Source organism: Chrysemys picta, chromosome 4 (genome assembly GCF_011386835.1).
Source record: "Chrysemys picta bellii isolate R12L10 chromosome 4, ASM1138683v2, whole genome shotgun sequence".
Classification (NCBI taxonomy): Eukaryota; Metazoa; Chordata; order Testudines; family Emydidae; genus Chrysemys; species Chrysemys picta.
This window is the reverse complement of record NC_088794.1, coordinates 106,663,500-106,689,185: the sequence shown is the minus strand read 5'-3', so window position 1 is coordinate 106,689,185 and position 25,686 is coordinate 106,663,500. Positions and strand designations below refer to the sequence as shown.

Below are 25,686 nucleotides of genomic sequence, written 5' to 3'. Positions count from 1 at the left end.
AAGTCCTTCAACAAAACCAGAAGATGACTTGACCTTCCTGATAGTTCCAAGTTAAAAACAAGCATTAAAAAAAAAAAATTTAAATTAAAACTTCTTTAGGCCTTCTTTATACATTATTAAAAAAAAATTTTTTTATTTTTTTTTTAAAGGGCCACAAACCCAAGTTCAATTCTCTAAAGCAGCTCCAGTCTTTTTAGTAACAAGAAGGACGAGATAGATTTGTTGCAAGGTTGGCAGGGCAAGGAAAAGTTTAAATAAATTACAAAAACAGAGCTAAGATCTTTGCATGAAGAAAGTCTGGCAAGAGGGAAAACTGGAATGGAAGTGGAATGGAGGCATGAAGAGAGAGGTAGGAAGGAATAAAAATAAACCACATAATAGATGAATGGAAAATAGTACAGGAGAGGAGAAACACCAAAAGGATAAAAAAAGAGGAAGAAAAGCTTTTTCACACAAAATAGCACCTCCTCTCAGTCATTGTTAGGAACTGCTGTTTCCAGAAGATCCAGATCAGGTGTGTGAAAGTGACAGAAGAAACTGGGAAGTTGATTTAGCTTCTTGTAAAAGTAGAAAAGTTATAGGGCAATGGGAGAAAAAGAGAGAAACATCATTCAACAATAAACACAATGGCTGATTAAGAAATGGCCTTGGATAGGCTTTCCCTGGGACTCACATCCAGTTGTCCTAAAATGGAGGGGTGGTTGAGGCCGGAATGTAAGAATACTTAAGCAATGAAAAATGAGGTAAACAGAGGCTCAGAGATATAGGATGGGATGCTGAGGTCTGCAAAGCAGTCACATACATCTGTAGAAATATCTACCCAAGCGTCCTTTAACAAAAAGGACAGGGTACACAACTTTAAAGGCAAGTTAATCCCAGATTTCAGCAGCGATGTAATGGGCTGAATAAAAATTCTGCAATTATCTGACCTTTAGATATTCATCTTAACACTGAAATTTATTCTCATTTTGACAAATGAGCACCCAGAGACTGCTTTATCTTCTCAGTACACATATGCAATACCCATTGAAAGGAGACTATAGCTCCAAAACACCAATCCTTGACAGTGAATTTAGATTTAAGCTACATCTTCGATATTTATTACTTTGTTATGTAGTCTGAGAGTGCAGTCCATTTATATGGTCAAAGAACTGGAATCTCTGCCCATATTTAAAAAAAATAGAATTTAGTTAACTTAATCTAGACACCAATAAGTAGCCCTGGATTCAGCTTGTTCATTTGTGGACATAAAGGAGTAAGTTGTTTTTATTGTTGGAAAGTCAACTTTACAAACCAGACTATCACCAACCTAACTAAGAACAGTGAATTACAATCACCAGCCAGCAAGCACATTGTAAAGAAATGCACAAATTGATTATTCTTCATGATGTGTCTGTAGAGAGGTGAAATCTAAAATAAGGAAATTCACTCAATCCGTACTTCAGTTTACAATCACTATGGCAATTCCAAATTAAACATGTCTGTGTTTTGTTTTTGTTTCTTTAATTTAACAGCCTGTCCTTTCCGTGCCTGGCAACCCAGAAAATGAACTATATATGTATGTAGAGCTATGACCATCTTATTTAGAATATAGACTTTGAACAAAAAATCTGAGGATTTCATCAAGAAATATATATTAAAAAAAAATAGGCAACATTCAGTTACAGGGATATTACCCTCTTAATATGGATTCTGGAAGAGAGATTTTTAAATGTATTTACAAAGGCTAATATAAAGAGAAATATTTCCCAAGTAACTTTAATGTCAGCAAGACTTTTTTATTAGTAATATTAAACAAACCTCTGCAGTGTTATCAACCCAAATGTAACATCATAGTTCTATTGCCTAGGAATCACAGTTAAATGTTAATCATTAGTTTGAAATCAAGTTAGATGGGAAAAAAAAGGAGTCAAAGCCATTTCAGGTACTGTATACACTTGTGAGGCCCTCTACCAATTTTTGTGGTTTTGTTTTTCCTTGGGTAATGTTTACACAAACAACTGAGAAAATGGACAAAAGGTCCTTATCCTACCAGCTTCCCTACATGGGCAGATCCCTGACTCCCACTGAAGAAAATGAGTCTCCACGTGTGTCAGAAGTCCACTTGCACTGAGCAGCTTGCACAATGGAGGTCTAACTTAGATCCTGATCCTGCAGTATGGTGTATTTATAGGCAGACCTCTGCATCCATGTGGAGCTACTTTGATCACAGGGAGACCCTGCAGAGGTATAAGGGCCTATCCAAAATGACTTGACTATAGGATCAAGGCATATGAAGTCTACAAGGTACACAGTGAAACTGACTCTTACACGAAGTGTTGTGATTGTCAAATGCAGAAAGACAGACAGACGCTTTCTCCTCTGCCCCCTGCAATACTGTTAAAATAATCTTAGGTGTTATTTGCACAATTATAGATGAAAAACATTCAAACGGACAGTATCCTTTTAAACTCTTGCAGACTACATAGAAGTGAAACTGACTTGTATGGTTTCACAGTTTCAGACTGAATTAAATTCAAAAAATTGCCTAAGAGCTGAAAAGTAAAGTAGATTTTTTAAATGCTTTTAGTTTTTACTAATATTGCTGTACTGCAGATCTTTAATAAAGATAAATATGCATCTTTTTATTTTGCTGTTTACTGCCTGTGTAATTTTTTTGTTTATTAATGTATTTGTATAAATATACCAAGCTCTTATACATGTTATAAAACAGATATAAATACCAGCACAATAATAAAAATGGATGACAGAGCAGACACAAAAACTTACCTGCTGTTGTTGACTTTCCAACTCCCCCTTTCCCAGAAGCAAAAACCAGTACCTGCTTAACTCCTTCTATTGGCTTTTGTTTTGGAAGTCCTCGAGACATGATTTGAGCACGTTTTTCTTTTAGAAACCCATCATTAGTGCTTGATGACTTAACAAAACAAAAACAAAAAATATAGATACTGTTTTGTTACAGATGTACAAGTCCTATAGTCTTTGAAAGAAAACATTTCAAAGAAGCTGGATTCCAGGAAAGCAACAGTCACATTAAGACTCAATGGCCCTGCCTACACTTTTGCACGTGAGTAGTCCTATTTATTCAGTGGGAATTATCTTGTGTATACAGTTACTCATATATATCTTGCAATATCAGGGCCTAATTCAGGAGTGATCCAACTGATGTCAGTGAAATTACAAGTGCGCATAACTGGTAAAGTATTGCCAGCCTCAAAATGTTCAAAAATCACAAACTGCACACCCAAAAAATTATAAGTTTAACTTAAACATCCTGAAATTTCTAACTTCTAGATTCTTTTATTTTGTGCTTTTCTCTACAACCATGTGAGCTAGCAGTTTATAAGAAAGAAAGAAAGTTGAGATTCTCGCTTACTTATATGAATCCAGGTGCTGGGACCTGTGGGGTATAGATGGTCCACCAGCTGCCATTGGCATTTTAATCACCATATCATCTAATCCTACTCAGAAGAGCAAATCAAGCTGACCCACTGATTAAAAAGGCAGAGGGTGCTGGTGGCCCTTCTACAGTAGGGTTCTCAACATTACTAACACCAATGAATCTGAACCACTATTAGCAACAGTGGGTAATTTTTAACACTGATAAGACTTTTTTGGCCTGCTTCTGATCTGAATCTAACTAAACCAGTTTTACATGCGTAATGTCACTGGAATTACTCCTGATTTATACTGGTTTTACACAAGAACAGAATCAGATCCTATAATTTTTTATGTCCTGCAGACACCCTACTGTATGGTATATAAGGAATTTCAGCTAGGAGTTTGACACATATACACACACATGCCAGTCAATGTCTTGCCTGTCACCAGTGGCAATCTTAGACAAAAGTATAACAAATAGACACTATAATTCTGAAGAATTGTCTGTGGGCCAACCCAGGAAACACTCTACCATTGGCAGCTCCTCCTCTGGGTCCTGTTGCTGGACTAATGTCTTGTCTACAGGGGGAAACTGACAGCATATCAATAGCAGAATAACTATTGAGCTGAAGCTACTCTGGTATAACTCCCCTGTATTGTATGGCCACTCTATTCCAGAATAAATGTGACTTTATTCCTGACCAATTACTCCAAAGGAGTGGAGTAATCATTCTAGAATAACGAGGAGTCCAGTGGCACCTTAAAAACTTTTAAGTCTGTTTTTCAAGTTTTTTTGTTGTTGTTGTTGAAGAACAGCTATTTTTAAATCTGTTATTGAGTGTCCAGGGAGATTGAATGTTCTCCTACTGGCTTTTGTATGTTACCATTCCTGATGTCTGATTTGTGTCCATTTATCCTTTTACATAGAGACTGTCTGGTTTGGCCAATGTACATGGCAGAGGGGCATTGCTGGCACATGATGGCGTATATCACATTAGTAGATGTGCAGGTGAATGAGCCTCTGATGGTGTGGCTGGGTCCTATGATGATGTCGCTGGAGTAGATATGGGGACAGAGGAGGCAATGGGGTTTGTTACAGGGACTCCACAGGCCATCACATACAGCCCCCAGCAAAAACCTCTCCAGCGCATTATCAACAATCTACAACCTATCCTGGAAAACAATCCCCCATTCTCACAGGCAGGCCAATCCTCGCTTACAGACCACCCGAAAACCTGAAGCAAATACTCACCAGCAACTACACCCCACACCACAGAAACACTTAACCCAGGAACCAATCCCCGTAACAAACCGTGTTGCCTTCTCTGTCCCCATATCTACTCTAGCAACACCATCATAGGACCCAACCACACCAGCCATACCATCAGAGGCTCTACGTAAAAAGGATAAATGGATACAAATCAGACATCAGGAATGGTAACATACAAAAGACAGTAGGAGAGCACTTCAATCTCCCCGGATACTCAATAAACAGATTTAAAAGTAGCCGCAAAAAGAAGAACAGGAGTACTTGTGGCACCTTAGAGACTAACAAATTTGTTAGTCTCTAAGGTGCCACAAGTACTCCTGTTCTTCTTTTTGCGGATACAGACTAACACGGCTGCTACTCTTAAAAGTAGCCGTTCTTTAACAAACAAACAAACAAAAAAACTTGAAAAACAGACTTAAAAGAGAAATTTAACACCATCAATTTAGGCTTGATGGTCTGAAGAAGTGGGTTTTTTCCCATGAAAGCTTATGCCCAAATAAATCTTAGTCTTTAAGGTGCCACCGGACTACTCATTGTTTTTATGGATACAGACTAACACGGCCACCCCTCTACTTCATTCCAGAACAGACTGTCCCCAACAGCAAAACAGCTACAGCACGAAAGTTATTCTGCTCTAGCTATGCCGAGCAATTTCCCCCATGTAAACAAGCCCTGAGAGAAAGCCCCTTACCATGGGCAGCAAACATAACCTTATGGACTGTGCTGTCGAGCCCCTGAGAAATAAAGCTCTTGCTGGACTGGCAGAAAAGGGAGGGTCCGCTCCCTCAAGGGACCCTACCAGAAGGGCCCAGCAGCACGGAGAGGGTGAGGACCACTGGGAGACCCATTCCCCCCCCGGCAAGAAGCATTATGAGACCTAGCCCCCTGTGGGACACATGCACCCCCTACCCTAGGGGCTAGAGTCCTGCGAATGGGCCTTTCAGGGACCCAAAATGGGGCCTATTTCCCCACGGGATCCACCGAACAGTCCCTGTGGGGGCTGCTAGGGGCGCCCACTCCACATGGCCACAGCGCTCCCTAGGCAGCTCGGCGGGGCGCAGGCAGACCTGCCCCACCGCCAGTACAAACACAGCCGGGGCGGAGCCAGCGCCAAGGGAAGCAGACGCGGCGGCTCCGCTCCTCCTGGCTTCCCCGGGCTGCACTTACCGACGAGCGAGAGGAGAGGGCGGCGCTGCCCCAGCCCTGCAGGCGGCGCGGAGCCCCAGGGTAGAGGCCGGCACATAGCGCCCGGCACCACGCATGGGACACCATCTCCTCCGCCGTCCCCTGCGCTGGGCGCGCTGAGATGGCGCCGCTTAACCCCGCCTCACCAGCCCGCCCCCTTCCCTGGTGGGGACTGCCTGCCCCGTCTAAACCGCTCAGCTCCGCTCCCTCAGAAAGGGGCAGTCCGCTGGAAGCGCTGAAATCAACCCCCCCGGGAGCGGTGGCTGCTGAGGGCAGGCCCGTGTAATTTGTACATTTAAAGGGCTCCACGGGAGGATGTGTGTGGCAAAACCCTTGCCTGCCGTGCACCTTAGCACTGCAGAGGCAGGATCCTGGCATTATACTGACAGGTTTCAGAGTAGCAGCCGTGTTAGTCTGTATCCGCAAAAAGAACAGGAGTACTTGTGGCACCTTAGAGACTAACAAATTTATTAGAGCATAAGCTTTCGTGGACTACAGCCCACTTCTTCGGATGCATCCACGAAAGCTTATGCTCTAATAAATTTGTTAGTCTCTAAGGTGCCACAAGTACTCCTGTTCTTTTAGCATTATACTGGTTCATATCATAGGCAAAGGACACACATCGTGCAATATACATTTTCAAACAAGAAGAGACTGTTTTTTCATCAGAGTTTATCATCATGACACGCTACAAGGTCTGTGTCTACCATGGGCCTCTGTGGATACAGGGTCATCCTATTTTGGGACAGGCTGAAGATAACTGTCTCTCTTCATGTATTAAGGGTTCCCCCATCTGTTGCCTAATGCTTTGCAAGCCATGAGAAGGAACTGCTAGCAAGAATCTATAGTTAATGCTTTTAAAAAAAGATATAAAAACCTCTTGCTTCCATGTTTAAGGCAGCAATTAGGGTAACAATTTCTTGCAGCTTCCACTGAAGTACTTGCTGGAAACTTTTAACAGTGCGAGTAATTAACCACTGGAACAATTTACAAGGGTTTGGGTGAATTCTGCATCATTGACAACTTTTAAATCATGATTGAGTGTTCTAAAGATCTCCTCTAGGAATTATTTTGGAGATGTTCCAAAGGACTCGACTAGCCATAGAATCTATGCTGATCACTGTTGGGGACAGGATATTGGACTAAATATAGCACAGGTCTGATGGGGTATGGCAATTCCTATGCTCCAGTATAGGGTGTGCATTCCCAAGCAGTGACCATGGAAAGAAGTTGTGACAGGATAGTTTCCTGTGATATTGTGGACAAACCTTACTGAAGTAAATTAGGAGTTCTTTGTATTGAAAATGTTTATGGATTATTGTGGGATTATCTGTGGGTGAGACATGATTAATGTAAACCCTGGGAAGTGTTATGGATTCAAAGGAATCTTTTAAACAATGTGCTAGACAAGAACAAACTTTTAGTTGAGTGGGTTTCCCAGGAAGAGGTGTATGCAAATTGACCCATTCTGGTTGTGCAAGAACTCAGCCTTTTGAAGTTATGCCTTGAGGAGGGGCCCTTTGTCTACTGCTCATCTGTTATGCGAGAACAAGAGCAGAAGCCCAAACTGTATAAAGGAGTGATTCCGAGTCACAAATGTTCTGAGCAACAAGTGTTATGAACCCGTATCCCAGGAAAACCCCTATGTGATGCTTGAAGGACTGATTCCTACCCGAGTCTCTGTTGGATCTGGGGTGATCTCTGTTAAGCTTATAAGCATGCAGGTAGGTTTTTATATGCTTTCTCTGTAATGCTTTACCTTAAGAATAAAGTGCTTGCTTAGGAAAAGCTGTGTGGTTCTTTATATCGATGGGCAATTACATTGTTTATAGTCTCTGAGAAGAACATAAAGCTGGTCTGCTTAGGCAGTCTCACTTGCTGGTGACCTCACAGTGTAAGCAGGAAACTGTGCAGCCTGGAAAAATCCCAGTCAAGAGGGAGAGAGATTTAGGCCACTTCTCAAGGGATGAGGCAGGAGCCTAGAAGTGGATGCCTATGCTGGACCATGGAGGGGGAATACGTGTGCAAGTGCCCTGAACTGTGACAGAAGCATAATCAAAACAGTTCCTTATTCACATTTACAGAACTACCAATACCACGAATGAAACATTGGTGGGTGGTGGCATACCTTAAAAAATAAGCTTTGATGCATATCTTTCATAGAGTTGTTATTTATTGCCTTAAAATAGGGCTGATCACACTATACTGTTTCATAAGTGAGGCTACGTATTAGTCACAGGTATTTTTAGTAAAAGTCATGGACAGGTCACAGGCAATAAACAAAAATTCACAGCCTGTGACCTGTCCATGACTTGTACTACATACCCTTAACTACTACTTGGGCCAGGGGGCCGCAGGAGCTCTGGGGGTGCTGGGAGGTGGCCCAGGATCCCCACTGGTGCTGGGGGGGCCAGGCGGCGATGCGCAGCTCAGGACCCCGGCTGGTGTTGGGGGTGGGTTTGGCAGGCTCCCTACCCGGCTCCATATGTCCCTGCAACTCCTAGGGGGAGCTCTGTGCGCTGCCCCGCCACGAGCTCCAGCTCCCAGTGACCAGAAACCACAGCCAAGGGGAGCTGCAGGGGCAGTGCCTGCTAGCAAGGACAGCGTGCAGAGCCCCCATGGCCCCTACGCCTAGGGCAGGAGCTGCAGGATCATGCTGGCCACTTCTGGGGCACCATGACTTCCGTGACAGACACACAGCCTTATTCATGAGACACCCACGTGGCGCCCACAATTCCACAACATGGTTTGTTGCTGTCCATGCTGGCAAGACCAAACCCTATTTATACAGAATTCCCCCACATAGTAAATTTTGCATTGTGGATAGTCCCTTGAAAAGGACTGAAAACCTAAGACACAATTATCTTTTTGTTTACACCAGTTTAAAGCAGGAGTAAATCAATGGTCTATAATCTGTGGAGTCTACTATAGTCTGTTGAGTTATGTTAGTGTAAAACTAGTGTGAGAAGAAAGTCAAGCCTGTGGCAAAAATACTGTTGAAGTCCTGACTACAGAGGCCAGCCAAACTGTATTTTAATCCAGTTTTTTTGGAATTCAGTTTAAGCCAAGTTCTCATGCAAGACCCAATTTTGCAAACCCTTACGCTCATGAATAGTCCTTATTCCATGCTAGTGCTAATACTGAAGTAATTCAGACCCTTGCAGGTTCACGCCTTTAGTTTTCAAATATAAACCCCAATGTGTAGCTAGTGTTCCACTATTGTAGATACTTGCAGTCTGTGATGGTTCCAATTTTCTAAAATCAATTTAAAATGTTATTATAACAAGGACTACAGTTGTTTTACTTTCAGGAGAATTTTTACCATCATTTTTTAAATGTTTTATTTTTTGTCCTATATTTTTAAAAGACACAGATAATCAAGCATTTTGTTGAAACACACTAACTTCAAAGACTTAGTTCAGGCTTCAAAGATCTCAGGCAGCCACAGAAAAATTAAAAGATAAGAATACAATATTTTTGCTAAACAATAAATGGCTCTCACTCAAACTGCCATTTTTGTTCTAACAGTAGAAGCAAATTTTGCATAGAACTGACAGAGGCATGTGGAGATGTCAAATAGTTCCCCAGAAACTTACTTCTAATGCAAACCAAAGAGGCAAAAGAATACTGAAGTCTCCAGTACTTCATCTGGAGAATTACTAATTTTGGAACTCCAACATAGTTATATTCCAAAGACCCTGTCTTCACTGACCATGGAAGCTGTGTTAGCACCTTCCTAGAGTAGCTAGAGCCAATGTTAAAGTAGTGCAAAATGTTATCACAGAAAATAAACAGGTATTACAAAATTAATAGTTTGCATGCATTTTAGCTATACATCACTATAAAGGCAACAATATGTAAAAAAAAAAAAAAAAGAATGGCAAAGAGCTGCACCACACACTTTCCACTCAGCTTTAACTCTGGCTTGGGCAAGTTTCTTGCCCTTTTAAGCGCTGTCTAACCTTGCACAAAGTAAAATTGGTTTTGGGAACAATTTAATGTTGCTAGGTGTCACATTCCAGGATGCAATCAGTGAGGGGATGTGTCACCACCTGTCCTGCAACCTTGGTAGGCTCACAAAGCTTTGCTGTTATATCTTCCAACCTGGGCTGCTCACAAACAGCCAAACAGCATGCAAGTCACACCCCAAGTGCCTGCGTACAGCTGCAGTCCTGGTCCAACAACTCTGATCCCAGCAGCCTGTCAGCAACACACCAGCTCCACTCTGGCTTCCAGCAACCTTGCAACTCTGGCTTACTATTTGCTGATTGACCCTAACACACTCCCAGTCCCAAATTTTAACCAAAGCATGCGTTCTGCATTGCCCAGCCCCCTTATGGACAGTTCAGACATTATAAATCAAGACAAATTAGAGGATTAGGCCAAAAGAAACCTGATGAGGTTCAACAAGGACAAGTGCAGAGTCCTGCTCTTAGGATGGAAGAATCCCACTCACTGTTACAGACTAGGGACCGAATGGCTAGGAAGCAGTTCTGCAGAAAAGGACCTAGGGGTTACAGTGGACGAGAAGCTGGATATGAGTCAACAGTGTGCCCTTGTTGCCAAAAAGGCTAACGGCATTTTGGGTTGTATAAGTAGGGGCACTGCCAGCAGATCGAGGGACGTGATCGTTCTCCTCTATTCGACATTGGTGAGGCCTCATCTGGAGTACTGTGTCCAGTTTTGGGCCCCACACTACAAGAAGGATGTGGAAAAATTGGAACTAGTCCAGCGGAGGGCAACAAAAATGATTAGGGGGCTGGAGCACATGACTTATGAGGAGAGGCTGAGGGAACTGGGATTGTTTAGTCTGCAGAAGAGAAGAATGAGGGGGGATTTGATAGCTGCTTTCAACTACCTGAAAGGGGGTTCCAAAGAAGATGGATCTAGACTGTTCTCAGTGGTACCAGATGACAGAACAAGGAGTAATGGTCTCAAGTTGCAATGGGGGAGGTTTAGGTTGGATATTAGAAAAAACTTTTTCACTGGGAAGGTGGTGAAGCACTGGAATGGGTTACCTAGGGAGGTGGTGGAATCTCCTTCCTTAGAGGTTTTTAAGGTCAGGCTTGACAAATCCCTGGCTTGGATGATTTAGTTGGGAATTGGTCCTGCTTTGAGCAGGGGGTTGGACTAGATGACCTCCTGAGGTCCCTTCCAACCCTGATATTCTATGATTCTAAGTCTGTTGCCCCTGTAAGGGGTCAATATCCAACAGCCTGCTATTTTAAATGGAGTTACCAAACAGCTCGGTTTAAACACAACACTGGATTAGTTTTGATTAAAAAATAAAACAAGTTTATTTAACTACAAAGACCTGGTTTTTAAGTGAGTACAAGTAAAAGGTATTAAAGTCAGAAATGGTTCCAAGAGAAATAAAGATAAAACTTTTTCTAGTAGCTAAAATTTAACAAATGAGACTTTGTTCAAAGAAAAATCCTCACCACATGTTCCCAGCAACATTGCTAACTACATTTTCACGTCAGTATCCCACCCACAGTCAAAAGGCTGGTTCCTTTGTCTTCTTAGGTGAAATAAGGAGAGAAAGATAGATAGATAACCTGGAGTGTTTTTGCTCCTTGCTTTTGTAGTCCATTGTGATGGGGTCCACACACTTTATGTGAGCGCCCGTGCTCAACCATGTGTCCGCGCCTGCATTCCCTCTGCATTGCTGCTTATGGTGACCTCTGCTGGCAGTTAACCTCAGGCAGGTTTTTCAGTGACTCAGCCCTCTGGGCAAATCATACACAATCCATATGTGAAGCAAATGGAAAACAGACCCTTTCCGGGGTGTGTAAATTGAGGTAAACACACATTTCTTTGTTTAGGATAGACCTGTTTAACAACTTCTGCCTAGTCAGGGCTATGTGAGTTTGAACGTGTGCTAACAACAATATAGAGGGGGAATTCATAACTTTACATATAATGTTGCTATATACATTTCACCATGATATTATTGACCAGTGTTAGTTTTCAAAGGATTCCTCACAAGGCAGATTTTGTACAAAAATTATTACAATAGTTTGTAGGGTGTTAGTATGGAGCACATTTGGTCACACTGGGATAGCTTTCAAAGGCCACATTTGCCATCTCAGAAGAAAGAGTGAGAGATTGTTGGGAAAACCTTTTTAATAACTGATTTTTTTTAAATGGTCTCTTTAAAAAGTTTTGATTCTGATGTGGATTGGAGGTTATTTAACAGCATGATGCAGTGGTTCCAAAGAGGATGGAGCTAGGCTGATCTCAGTGGTGGCAGATGACAAAACAATGAGCAATGGTCTCAAGTTGCAGTAGGGGAGGTCTAGGTTGGATATTAGGAAAAACTATTTCACTAGGAGGGTGGTGAAGCACTGGAATGGGTTACCTACGGAAGTTTAGAGGTTTTTAAGGCTTGGCTTGATAACGCCCTGGCTGGGATGATTTAGTTGGGGTTGGTCCTGTTTGAGCAAGGGGTTGGACTAGATAACCTTCGGCGGTCTCTTCCAACCCTAATCTTCTATGATTCTATGATTCACAGGCCTGAGAACCAAGAGATTTGGGCTTTGCTCCTGTCTGCCTCTGATGTGATATATAACATTGTACAAATCAACTAAACCTTACAGCGGCTCAGTTTTTCCATCTGTAAGAGTGAAACAATGGTACTTACCCATCTCTGTAACGAGCTTTGAGTGAAGAGTGTGTCAACTATGTAAGTGCTAAAAGAGCAGGAGAAAGAGAACTGGAATCCCCAGCTATAAATTTCATGTCCCTGTAGTTTGTAAAACACATTTTTTTGTCTTTAGGTTTCTTTTATGGGACTGATTACTTATTGAAACTGGTCTGCACATCTGTGTGCTTAATAACATTTATTTGCACTATTTATCTTTATGTCAAGAGTCTAACAAACATTTTATTTTACCATCCATATATCACCAATTACTTTACAACATCTCTTTGTCAGACTCTTATAACTTCAATAAAGTTATAAAAAGCATACCTACTACAGAATGTTAAAACCACCACAGGAAAAAAAAGATATGTACTAGCAGCAATTGCTAACATTTAATTCTACCTACATTAGGCATCAACTTAATCTATACCCACTTCTATCCCTGCATTGGCAAAATAAGAGAACACAGCATCTCTTGTTTTGGTTACATGCCTATTGCAGATTATGTTCACATAAGTGACAAGCTCAGGTTATACAGCTTGTCTGTCCGGCTGTGCATAATTTGTTACAAAGCGTGCTGCCTTTTTACTTCACAGTGTATTGAACACTTCACAAATATAAATACTATGCTGAATACAAAAGGCTGATAGTCTGATAGCCATATTGTTGATTGCACTCTTTTTAAGTCAGACATCTTCAACTTGCTTTAAATGCACCCACCACCACTATCCTGCAACAGTTGAGTCTGCGGAAGAATCATTTTCTATGTGGGTTTGGATATGGCTTCAAGAGCCAGGGAAGCAATGTATATGCAGGGTCACTGAGAAGTAAAGAGGAGATAGATGCCCTATTAATATCAGTTCTGTGGCAATTGCCACTTTCTTTTCCACAGTGAGAGGAGATATCATCTTGAAGGCCTGGTGCGGAAATGTAGGACTTAGACTAACTCACCACAATCCTAGAGAAGGTCTGCTTTCTCCTCCTGAATTTCTACAGGCACTATTGCTCATCCTAGGTCTTGAGACAACAGAGTACCAGTAGGCTCTGGTGTGCTCAGGATCTGAATGCAAAAGTGGAACTTCACCTGGTGAATCTCTTCTTGAAGTGAAAACAGTGAAAGAAAGAGAGACCTGGGCTTGACCTCCGTTAATGGTGTCTCTCTTTTTATGGCTTTCTACTAGTAGGCCTTGGCCACAGTAAGTTTTTTCCTCCTAAAACGTTCTGACCCTTGCGACATTTGGTACATCTCCACTTGGGAAGCACTAGTGTAAGCAAAGTGCTTGGAGACGCTGGGACAGGACGGACTTTGATTGTGGTTCAGGTCAGCAGACTGAGCAATTGAAATTATTCTTATAAATGAAGATATGAATTATTAATTTTTTCAAATGCATCATTATTAATCATGTATAGAGCACTCAAAATGTGCTAAGTGCTTTACCGACAACTGCCATCCCTTCCCCAAATCGCTTAGGCCCACTATTCCAGTGTTCCAAGAGTTATTGAAAATCAACATTAATGATCCAGTGAGCTCCTCAGTCCGTGATTTTAAAACTTGGATGCAAGTGTGGTAGATTTAATTGTCTACTACACTCTGCCTGAACCGACCTTGTTTGAAACATGTCACCTCCTGGTGACCTGCCTTTAACTTCAAGACTTTAAGAACTTAATTTCCAGTATAGACACAAAACTTATTAAATATTACCCATACAAACATTTTGCAGTGATTATGAGGAATAAGAATTCTGGGAGACATTTGTGCTTAAGACAGGCACAATACCTTCTGGAGTTCCCAGAAAGTGCAGCCACTATGATAGCCTTTTAGGTCTGCTCTACACTAGGGGGAGGATCAATCTAAGTTACAAAACTTCAGCTAGGTGAATAACGTCAATGTACTTAGATCTACTCACCGCAGTGTATTCACTACGGTGAGTCGACTCTGCCTGCGCCTCTCACGGCAGTGGAGTATAGGAGTCAACGGGAGAGTGCTCGGGGGTCGATTTATTGTGTCTAGACTAGATGCGATAAATCAACCCCCGCAGGATTGATCGCTGCCCGCCAATCCGGTGGATACTATAGACATACCTTGGAGGATGTGGCTTCTAATCCCTTCTGAAGCCAGCCAACGCTGCTGGCCCATGGGGGAAGGACGTGTAGTGTCATTACATTCCCTTTGCCCCTTACTATCACCTTTGAGATGGAGCAGTTCTTACACTCAGAAACAAGAATTGCAATTGTGTCTGGCCCCTGTGTAGGGGCATAATGTAGGGAGAGACACTAAATCTGACCCATTATCATTATTACATTCATTATAATCTCTTTTTGCACCTTTTCCTACATGTCTAGATATCAAGCTGGCATTGATTTTAATTGGAGTTGTGCCCCCAGTACCCCTGGACCAGAGCAGGTGAGCCCAATCCAGCCAATTAAAGAGGGCTGGACTACACCAGGATTTATAAAAGGCTGCTAGTAAGCAGATGCAGGAGATTGAACTGAGACAGGCTGCACCCTGTGAGGAAAGGCCCACACTGGAGTGGAGCTAGTGCCTACGGTTGGTGTCTGGAGCCAGGGACTCGGGGAAGCAGTGCTGGGCTGTTGCTCCAAGAAGGGAGCAGAATCAACTGAGACTGGGAAGCTGCCAGGAGTTACAAGGCCAGAGACGCCAGGGAGGGGTGGCCTCAAAGCTTGGGGCCAAGGATTAACTTTAAAAGACTTTTATTTGTTTGCTAACCTCTGTTAAAGAAATAACCTCTGTGAAAGAGACTGGGCATGGCAACACATGCTTTGGAGCTGGGGCAGAAGCATGACTTGGTGAAATGCCCATTAATATCAGCATCAAATTTGGTCCATGATATTTTGAGACAATGTGTGATTTCAAAAATCCATGCAGAACAAAATGAGGTTTCTTTGTAGTTTCACATATAGAATTTTTAATTCAGAAGTAGAATTGCTTATTATACCCTGCCATAGTCTGAACAGCAGCATATTAACAGGCACAATGCAAATAGAGAGCAACTAATGACAGATTTGTTTTGCATAATCATTCATGCTAACTCTTAGTAAATATAAGAACACGGAAGTTGTTTGCATGCAATTTAATAATTAGGTTGCTTTGCCAATCCTTAAACAAAGAAAAAAAATTAAAGTCCTCCCCTTAAAGGCTTTAGAATCATGCTGGCTAAATAAGTTTGCAGTGCTTCCATAATAGGAGCCCCATATAGTTTGCATATTGCTTCTTCATGTGATCTTGGCTCATCCTATTCATTAAAGTCTCCTCAGTCAAGAATGGCTGGAAAACCTAATTTTAAAAGTTAAAAGAAAACTATTAAAAATTAGTCAGTAAGTCTCTCAAGTTAATATATCCTAATTTAGCAAAAACATACATCCAGACCCAGGTGATTTTACAGAGCTTTTGCAGCCTTGAGCAGGTCTCTGTGGATCAGAAACTAAGAGATTTATTTTGTTGAATATTCCCTTCAGGCACAGGGCCACACGTTCTTCTTAGAAATTTACAAACAAAAATAAAATATTAAAATCTTCTTCAACAGGAGTGACTGACTAACTTAAAAAAAAAAAAGAGAGATTTCCATATTTGAAGAGGAGTAATTTAAGAAAATCATTTTACCTGCTTTCTGCCAAATTTTATTTCAATTATTATTGAGGCAGCATCAAAGAGCCCCAGTTATAGATCAGGACCTTATGCCAAGCATTGTACAAGGGAACAAAATCAACAAATCAAAAAAAGACAGTCCCTACCCCCAAAGAGCTTAACACCTTAGAATAGTGTTGGACTCCGTTATTCTGCTTTTGAATGACTGACTATGTCAAATGGGGTTTGGTCACAATTTCTGAAATCAGGGTTAGTGGTTTTGCCTCTTAAATATTTTAAAGAAGTGTAGTACTCAGTTACATCATGTCACATTACACAATAATGTGTCTATTTTAGTGACAAAAGCTTTCTTCCAATCCTTACTTTCAGAAGATTCATAGTCCTGACAACTGACTATAGAATTCAAGAACAATTTGAATACCATTCTAAGGTGTTAAGCTCTTTGGGGGTAGGGACTGTATTTTTTTTTTATTTGTTGATTTTGTTCCCTTGTACAGAGCTTGTAGAATGGAATGCTCTTCCTTCCCCTCATATCACTTCCGCAACACACCACATTCACCTGCCTGAAGGAATTTGCATCAGTATCGAAGCTCCACAAGGAAGCCATTCTTGAACTTGTGGCTCAGTGATCACTCTGGTCTGTCCTGCACAAGACGCCCAGACTTTCTCAGGTTTTTGTTGTTGTTTTGTAAACCTTTTATTTAAGGCTTTTCATTGTGCTCCCTCTAGTGGATAACAATAACATTAATTGCAGGTGAAGACCACTCATCAATTGTTTAATAATAAAGAGTGAGAAACAATTAGTTTGAATATGATACAATATGAGTAAATGAAATTAAGCAGAGCAAATGCATCACTCGAAGCCTACAAGGATATTACAGGGAATTAGTCTCTATCCTGTGTGAAATGATGAACTGAAATGATGACTGAATGTTGTCTGTTTTACAGAATGTCTTGCAGCAGAATGTTTTTGTAGCAGATGAGAAATAAAACCTAAGTCCTGACCATTTGTGGCACATTTTGCATGGGTAAAGATGCTTATCCTGGTGCCCTGGCCAAATTCAAGATGGAAATGAAATTCTACCTCCAGTTTCATAGGGCTATGGTATTCTTCTCTTTTTAATTTTCAGTGTGGTATTGTGCAGTTATTGTTTTCACTTCAGAGGTAGTTGTACCTGTGGGCAAAGCAACTTTTGAATATTGCATGAATTCCAGAGCCTGCAGTTCTGTCTCATGCTGACAGCAGGAGGACTCTACTTGTGTGAATAAGGTTTACTCACATAAGTACGTTTAGCAGGATTGGGCCCATAGTTTGTACAAATATTATGGATGAATAGCATTATGTGTGTTTTTTTTCCCAGCCGCAGCAGTTCACAAACCTTATGGTACTGATAATATGTATGTATATATTACAAGAACTCATTTCCAAAACAAATAATATATTGTTATGGCAAATGTGATGTAGTGTTCTTCACAGTGCTGAAGAGATGTGGCTGTAATGGATGTTAAGGGAATTTTTACTACTTCCCCAGGATGAGGGTAGGATGTGTATCACTCCCTGGTTTTCCATTATTTGACATTGATATAGTAGTAGTATCCAAAGACCACAGTCAGAATTCAGGTTTCACTGTATCCACACTGTTAAAAAAAAAATGCATAGGAAGATAGGGTGCCTGCCTCAAAAAGCTTGCAGTTTAAATACAAAAGATAAAAATAACAGAAAAGTTGAATGCTAAAGGTCATTGTATCAAAGGTATCTTGTTGGTTACATTTTTTTCAAATATTTCCCCAAACCGTCCCTCACATGCATATTATCTTGTCAATCTGTTCCATCATTGCTTCCCTAATGCACCCTCCTTGACAAAGCACACAAGCACTGTGTAGAAATAGGCACAGTATGAGCGAGAGTGTCTGAAATCCTTTATGGAGGGTCCCTGTTCGGTTCCAGTGATCTCTAGAGGTGAGAGACTACTTCTAGTGAGGATTCTGGGCTCTGACTAAAACAGTCGGTGTTGTTCTACTGTAGCCACACCCAGCCTACATATTACAATACTACACCCCAGGAGCTAGCTTTCACTTTGAGGGATATGATGTAAGCAATGGGTGTTATCTCTTTTGTCTTGATAAAAACAAATCCTTAACAGTTTGGGCATAAGTTACCAGACAGGAGACCCAATTCATTGCTGCCCTATAGTCCTTCGCCCATTCAGCAGGCATAACACCTTCCCCTAGTCCAAGTGGGCAAGCGCCCGTCACTTTCTCAGCTGGGCTAGTGCTGGCTGAGGGAGGTTGGAGGCATGGTCAGGCCTTCTCTAAGCCCTGGTGACTCCATGCCTTCACAAGGCCCATAAGACTTTTTACTTGTGTTTTTCTGCCCATACTTGTGGCCACTATAGTTCCATATGTAACCACTTTTTTTGGGTGGGGGTGGGGGTGGAGAGCCAGCTAGCACACTGTAAAGCAGTGAGGGAATGAGGAAATTTTGACTGACACTCCTGGAGAGAACACCCCTGTTTATGAAAAAGTGTTATGAATATCTGATGTCCATAGAGTGCATATACAATTTCAGTTTTCAAAGGTTTAATTGAAAAGACTCATACTCAGTACACTGCCTGGGCCGTGACTTCTCTGCTGCACAGGATGAATAGCTGCATTCACCGGGATGCACTTGCACCTCTAGTTCCAAAAAATTCTAGATGTTTCAGATATAAAACATAAGCCACACTAGTCTACAACTCTGGCATAATTTTGAGGGCTGACAGCGATGATGCACTGTGTTTCCCCCAGACTTACAGGTTTATATTTTTCTCCCTGGTGTGGCAGGGTTAAATTTAGAATATAAGAACGGCCATAGTGGGTCAGATCAATGGTCCATCTAGCCCAGTATTCTGTCTTCCAACTGGCCAATGCCAGGTGCTTCAGAGGCAATGAACAGAACAGGCAATCACAGTGATCCATCCCATCATCCACTCCTAGCTTCTGGTAAACAGAGGGTAGTGACATTTATCCCATTAATGCTACTTGGAACTATTTATGTAATTTCTCTGTGCACCAGGAAAAGATCAGATCCCTTTAAATGGTTCTGAGACATCAAAAGTTACAGCACAATTTATATATTCTCTCTAACGGCCTTGAGCCATACCACGGGTCCTTTATCTCAGTGTAGACATACTCTATGTGGTTGAACGCTGAAATACAGTTGTCAATCCAGAAGACTTAAAGACATCTTTGGGTCACAGCTCCTATAAATCTCTTCCTAGGCATACTGATGTTCAGCCAACCAAGAAAGAACACAGTCTATATAGGTCATTAGGAAATGCTTTGAATAGAAAACCCCTGATGTCATTCCCACGAGTTGTTTTCCATGCATCCTGATAGAACTGAGTGAAGTCTGAAGAGGCAGTAATAGAATGCCTCATCTGTTATTTGGCAGTTGCTGGAGACAGGCTACTTTGTGCCCAGAGTACAACGATCTCTTTAACTGACTAGTCCAAGAAACTTGTCAAAGTGTAATGGGTTGAGTAGGTTTGCCATCTTTTGAAGTTTGATTTCTCTCATGACATTTTGGTACAACATCTTCATATTGTTATTGCAACAGGTGACATTCCATAAAGTGTCATCACACCACTACACAGAATGATGGCATCCATAAACATGTCATCACTGTACGACACAGTGTTGTCTTATGATCATGTTTTGCTGGCCCCAAATCACTTTCATGATGGTAAAACTCTCCTACTCGCATGATGCAGCAACACATGAAATCCAGAACGAATGGCAACCTAAACAACTGCAGAGGCTTATTTTGTCAGGTGTCAGCCCATAATTTCAGTAGAGAAGATGTATTAACTGAGACAGTACTGTACCTGTTTTACTGGTCTCACTTCTTTCATAAGTTTCTAATCCAATGTAACTGCCAGCTGATCTTGATTTTCCTTTGGTTTTATGTGGAAAGTAAAATGGCTAAGGGAAAGAGTGAAAAAATAGAAGCCTGTAAATCACTAATGAATATTCATTGAGTCATGTAAGATAGTAGACCATGTCCCAACAAGTTATTTTGCTTCCTGTAAGCCTTTCAATATAGCTTAAAATATTTGAGACTCTTCACTGCTGAGAACTTTTTAAAATTTTGCTTTTCTAAACTATCCTAAAGCATAGGATTTTCAACACGTTTGATAGCCTATTTAACATTTGATCCCAGAGATGGGGTGTACACCCTACATTGGCCCTGAAAGAGCTGAACCAATTAAGATGCAAATAGGGGAGTCTTTCAAAGTCCTTCTGAACCAAGGACATCAGGCAGTCCTCATGCCCACTGTCCCAATTATGTCCCTATTCATTGCCGCTAGCAATACCACTCCAGAACCAAGGCCCACCCTCTACTCTGGGTTCCAGTCCAAGGCCTTATAGCAAGTATTTAAGGTCTGGGACTTCACCAATCTTACTGTTCTCTTCCCTAGACTATTTTCTATTGTGCTTCCTTAAACTCCTTCTTCATCAGTCTTCCTAGTCAGACACACACACCCTGCCCCGCCCCTTTTAGGCCTGCTAGGTAAACCCTTTATTATGGATTCCTATCTACCTTTCCTTTCCTCTTAACTCAGAGAGAGACTGCAGGTTTCCTTCATCCACTGTTTCCAGACTCCTGGCTTTACAAAAGCCCTACCTGTTCCCTCGAAGGTGAGACTCCCAAGTAGTGCCCTCCACTCAGCTTAAATCTCCTGTTTGCATCTTACTTGGTTGACTGAGTCCACCTGGCCTAATTCATCTCTTGCAGGGCTGGTGTGGGGAGGGCACCCCATCACAATACCCTAGAAGAACACCAAGGCTGTAAAGGACATTTTTCCACATAACCTTAGATTTTAAAACTTCTGAAGGGTTGATCTTTGTCTTTTACAATGAATGCTAAATAGCTACTACACAGAGGCAGAACATCAACTATAAAATGTTTCCTAACATACACAGGAAAAAAATATTTGGTATTAGACTTTCTAAAGAGGGCTTTTATTTATGTTACATGAGAGTTTTTTCACTTGCTGTGGGCATTAGACCCACCCTTCATGGGATCTCCACATCCAGGCACCAGCCCAAGCCCAGATGTCTACACTGCAATTTTATAGCTTCATGAGCCTGAGTCAGCTGACCTGGGCTCTGCGATTCAGTGCCAGGGGAGGAGGGGCAGTTATTGCAATGTAGCCATACCCATACCCCATGGCCTAAGGATTATCCCTACACACAACAATGATTAGAGGGGAATCCCCCTGAGAACATAAGGCTAATAAAAGGCTATTCACAGTATTCTTCAGAGAAGGAGAGAAAAGAGCCACTTCTCTGCTCACAGGAAAATTGTTTTGAAGGGAAAGCCCTATGCCAGGATGATCATCATCATGTCCTCCTCACATCTGGCGTTTGCTGCAGCCCTAGAAGGGGTAGTAACTTTCAGTGCCAATGCAGCCCAGTGACAAGTTGTCACTGACACTCTTGGCAGGAGGCATGAATGCAGCAGATATAGGCGTACCAGAGTTTAGCTTCGAGTTTAGCATTCTAAAAATAGCGTAGCTCTGGCAGCACAGGCTAGCTGCCTGAATACAATCCTCCCCAGGACCCTGAACCTTGCTCAGGTATGTCTACATGTGCTGCATTCACACCTCCCACTGGCACTGTAGACATACCCAAAGAGTTAACTGACAAAAACACTTCTCCATCGTGTTTTTCATTATTGCAAAGCTGTTTATTTGGTGGGGAGATAGGGAATGTAACAGTATCCACTGAAGACAGTGCATACTAATATCCCCCCTGTGACAGGTGTCAGAGGATAGTGTAGTTACAGGAGACTGTGGCAGGCTAGTCCTTCTGCTTAAGGGATTGCCTTACTGCAAAGAATGCAGCATCGGCATTCCTTTGGAGTTTACATCTGTAGGAAGATGGATGATGTATTCTGCTTAGACCCGAAGGGATTTATTTTCCCCCATTATATGTGGATGCTTTAAAAGGTCTATTCCCTCCAGGCCCAATCCTGCCCCACTGAAGGCAATGGTAGTTGAATTGGACTTGTTAACACCATTGTGACTTGTGCACACAAATGCCTGGCACGATAAACATTTGAGTAAGGAAAAGCATAGTACGTTAATATCAGAACTTCATTAAAGTGTTAGTCACCTGTAGACAAAAGACCATGTTTAACTATATTCTTATTTTCTTTCAGGAACTCTGGTGAGTAAGTGGATACCTTTATCTAGCAACCTTTTCAACAGAGGCAAATGTCTACTTCTCACTTAGGAGTGGCATAATTGGATCTGACAGACTTCACATTTAGTGTTATTTTATTCAGAAGTTTAATTAAATTATGATTACTCTAATTTAACATGTGCCACTTTTGTAATTGTATGAAAGACTAAACAAAACCATAATCTATTTGTAATGTAGTAATGGGTTTTTTTGCTGTGTACTGTAAACATGCATTAAAATTAACTACTCAAATTCTGGCAATGCTCCCACACAATAGAGATGACTGTTTATTGTAAACAGTATTTTGCCATTTATGGCTAAGACAAATCTTCCAAACTGCAAAGACATATTGAAAAACCTACACACAGCTAGGGAACCGCAGATTCAGGTTTCTGCCCTCTAAGTACCTATAAGAACTACAAATCTATTTATTCTTTTAAGGGGTCTAGTCGCCTTTAGCTAGTGAATATGCCTGTTTAGGGCTTTGTCATGAGTTTACAGCTCAGCACTGAATTGTGGGGAGAGCTAGAGAGTTGCACCAACTCACAGGGAACTCAAACATTGTGCCTGAAGTCTTTCCAAGAGCTCTGGCGCACACAAGGGAGTGTAGTCACTAAGCCATGACCCTGGAAGAGAGTGCAATGTCTACCACCATTTGTGCTTACCCAGCTCTGTTGATCAGTATGGCCACCTCCTATAGAGAAGCTAGCTCTAGCAGCAGCACTAGCTTTGAGTAGCCCTTACACTCCCAGAGTTCAAGGACTACCATTTTGCCTGGCTTTTGCTTGATGGTTTTAGGGAGGGAAGTTCCTTGGGCCCTCTCCTCACACTCCTTTTGCATAATGTGTGGCCAAGCATAATTTTGCCCTTAATGTGTACACAGTGCTTTGAATACACCTCTACCCCGATATAACGTGACCCAATATAACACAAATTTGGATATAACATGGTAAAGCAGTGCTCCGGGGGGGCAGGACTGCGCACTCCAGTGGATCAAAGCAAGTTCGATATAAGGCGGTTTCACCTATAACGCGGTAAGATTTTTTGGCTCCCAAGGACAGCGTTATATCAGGGTAGAGGTGTACCAGCAACTCAGAGTAGGGCCCAATTATTACCAGTACAAGGTTCTACAATGTGCTCTTTCCATAGAACCAAGGGTCTTTATGAAATGCCTAGCTAGTGGTGGAACATCACGTCTACCCCTAACTAGATGATTGATTGATCAAAGGGAGGTCTCTTCAGGAAGTTGCCATAGCTTTGAACTATGTCCTTCATCTATTCAAACCTCCCTTCTAGCCTCTCACTGACTGTTCTCTACACCACCTCACTCCCAAAATAGTCATCTTAGTTGCCATAAGTTAGCCAGAAGGGTCAGTGAACTACAAGCTCTCATGGCTGACCCCCATACACAATATTCCACACAGACAAGGTTGTGTTGAAACCTCATTCCAAATTTATTCTCAATATTGTGTCATTTTAATTGGACTAAATCTATTAATTTTATCCATTTTCTTTCTAAAACCTCATTTCTTTCCATGGGAAAAGAAACGCCACACCTTGGACATTATATTATCTTGATAGGACAAAGCCTTTCAGACAGATGCCCTGTCTTTTTGTTGCTATCTCTGGTGTTTTTAAAGGTCAAGCCATCTCCTCTGAAAGAATTTCTAAATGGATTACAAAGGGTATTTCCATCTGCTATCACATGGCTGTTACACATCTTCCGCCAAACATTAACATTCTACTAAAGCACAGGCTGCCTCCTCTGCATGCTTTAGAAACATCCCCAGATCTGGTATTTCCAAGGCAGCTACATGGGGTAATCCCTTGCTTTTGTTAAACACTATACCCTCAACCTGGCCACAACATCAGAAGCCAAATTTGGTAGGGCACTCTTTCAGTCACCTTTTTAGTTAGTGGCAATCTTCCAGATGGAGCATTGCTTATCAGTCTTCTAGAGAAGGATCCAAAAAGATGACATCTCAAAGAACCACAGATACTATAAGGTAAATAACCATTCTCTATATGGCCACAGTTTGTTAAACTAGGTGTGACACTGCACCCCATATTCTTCATAGTGAGATTATTATGATATGATTAAGATGTAATTATAATGTATGTTATGCAAGATAAGTTATGTGAGGTGTCACTGGAAAAGTTATCATTTGCTGAATATGATTATTCTATTTGTATGCATGTATCATTTTTGTGTCTGAAATAATGAATGTTGACTATGTAACTGTATTTCAAATGTAGCTACAACTGGGTAACGCCCACTGGACAAGATGCTTTCAGTCTAGATAGCTGGTTGGGAAGGGCCTATTCAGAGCAATGAGCCATTAGGAAAAAACAATAGGCCTTAAGAGAAACTTATCTCCCTCCCCGTGAGCTTTCCTGTGAATGCTACAGAAAGCCTCCTAGTAATGGCTGCTATGACTCTACAAGGACATATAATGAGAACACATATCTCTAGACTCCATCTTGGGATGTCAATATTTTTCCACAGACTGGACTGAGAACCAAGCTTCGGAACAAAGGTTCCCGCCATATGCAAAAGCTATAAGACAGGGAGTGACATCATCTGGGGTTCTTCACTTCCCACACAAGAAGACTCCTGGAAACACCTGAGGAACAAAGACTGAATTGGGGGAAGTGCTGAATACAAGCTAAAGGGATTTCTAGCCTGTGAATGAGACACCTGGGGATTCCAAGCTGTAATGCAAGTGCAGCTTGCCCCTTAAGAATCTGCAGCCTGCTTGTATTATCTTGAAGGGTGAGAATCTGCTACTCCTATCCAATCTATCTAGTATATTAAGCTTAGTTTGCGTTTTTTGTTTATATGCTAAATAATCTGCTTTGATCTGTTTGCTATCACTTATAATCTATCTTTTGTAGTTAATACAGTTTAGATAAAGCAAAAACAAGTGTAAGTTACAGTGAAGTGTATGGGAATCTTAGTTCAGGGGCAAAAGGCTATTGCATATTCCTCTCCACATTGAGGGAGGGAGCGAATTTTATTTTCTTACGTTGTACAGTTCCCTGTGCAGTGCAAGACTGTATAATTTTGGGTTTATACTCCAGAGGGGGTGCATGCCTGGGGATCTGGGAGTAGCCTTAACTGTAGCCTTTCTATGCAGGGGCTGGTCAGAAAGCCTGCATGTAACTGCAGCGGAGTTTGTCCCTACTTGTATGTAAATGTATGCTGGTGAAAGTGCAGACTGGAGGGCTTTGCAGCTTGTCACAGCAGTATAGTGTGAGAGGGTGGGTCGGGGGCTCAGTGGTACCCAGTTCCAGGTGGCACCCTGGGGGGGAACCTGTCAGACTAGGTAGATGTGCAGTTTTTCCTATTTCATTCATGTATTCTCAGTT

The 25,686-nt window shown here is 41.7% G+C and overlaps 1 protein-coding gene and 1 long non-coding RNA gene across 7 annotated transcripts in view; both read right to left on the bottom strand.

Annotated features, from left to right (window-relative positions):
- NUBPL (NUBP iron-sulfur cluster assembly factor, mitochondrial) overlaps positions 1–6,105 on the bottom strand; it is a 171,365-nt gene extending 165,260 nt beyond the window's left edge. The window contains exons 1-2 of one of the 6 annotated variants that reach the window (XM_005285313.5): positions 5,819–6,105; positions 2,770–2,917 (exon numbers count right to left, since the gene is read on the bottom strand). In XM_005285313.5, coding sequence (XP_005285370.2) covers positions 2,770–2,917; positions 5,819–5,923 — 253 coding nt within the window. In that variant the 5' untranslated portion in view covers positions 5,924–6,105. Of the gene's footprint in view, positions 1–2,769; positions 2,918–5,342 lie in introns of all 6 variants that reach the window. The other 5 variants (XM_065595438.1, XM_042857474.2, XM_024101841.3 and 2 more) reach the window with 5 other exon arrangements.
- Positions 6,106–15,640: 9,535 nt separating this feature from the next.
- LOC122174402 (uncharacterized) overlaps positions 15,641–25,686 on the bottom strand; it is a 14,552-nt gene continuing 4,506 nt past the window's right edge. Inside the window, exons 2-3 of the long non-coding RNA XR_010601073.1 lie at positions 19,956–20,052; positions 15,641–15,777 (exon numbers count right to left, since the gene is read on the bottom strand). This is a non-coding gene — a long non-coding RNA (uncharacterized LOC122174402). The remainder of the gene's footprint in view (positions 15,778–19,955; positions 20,053–25,686) is intronic.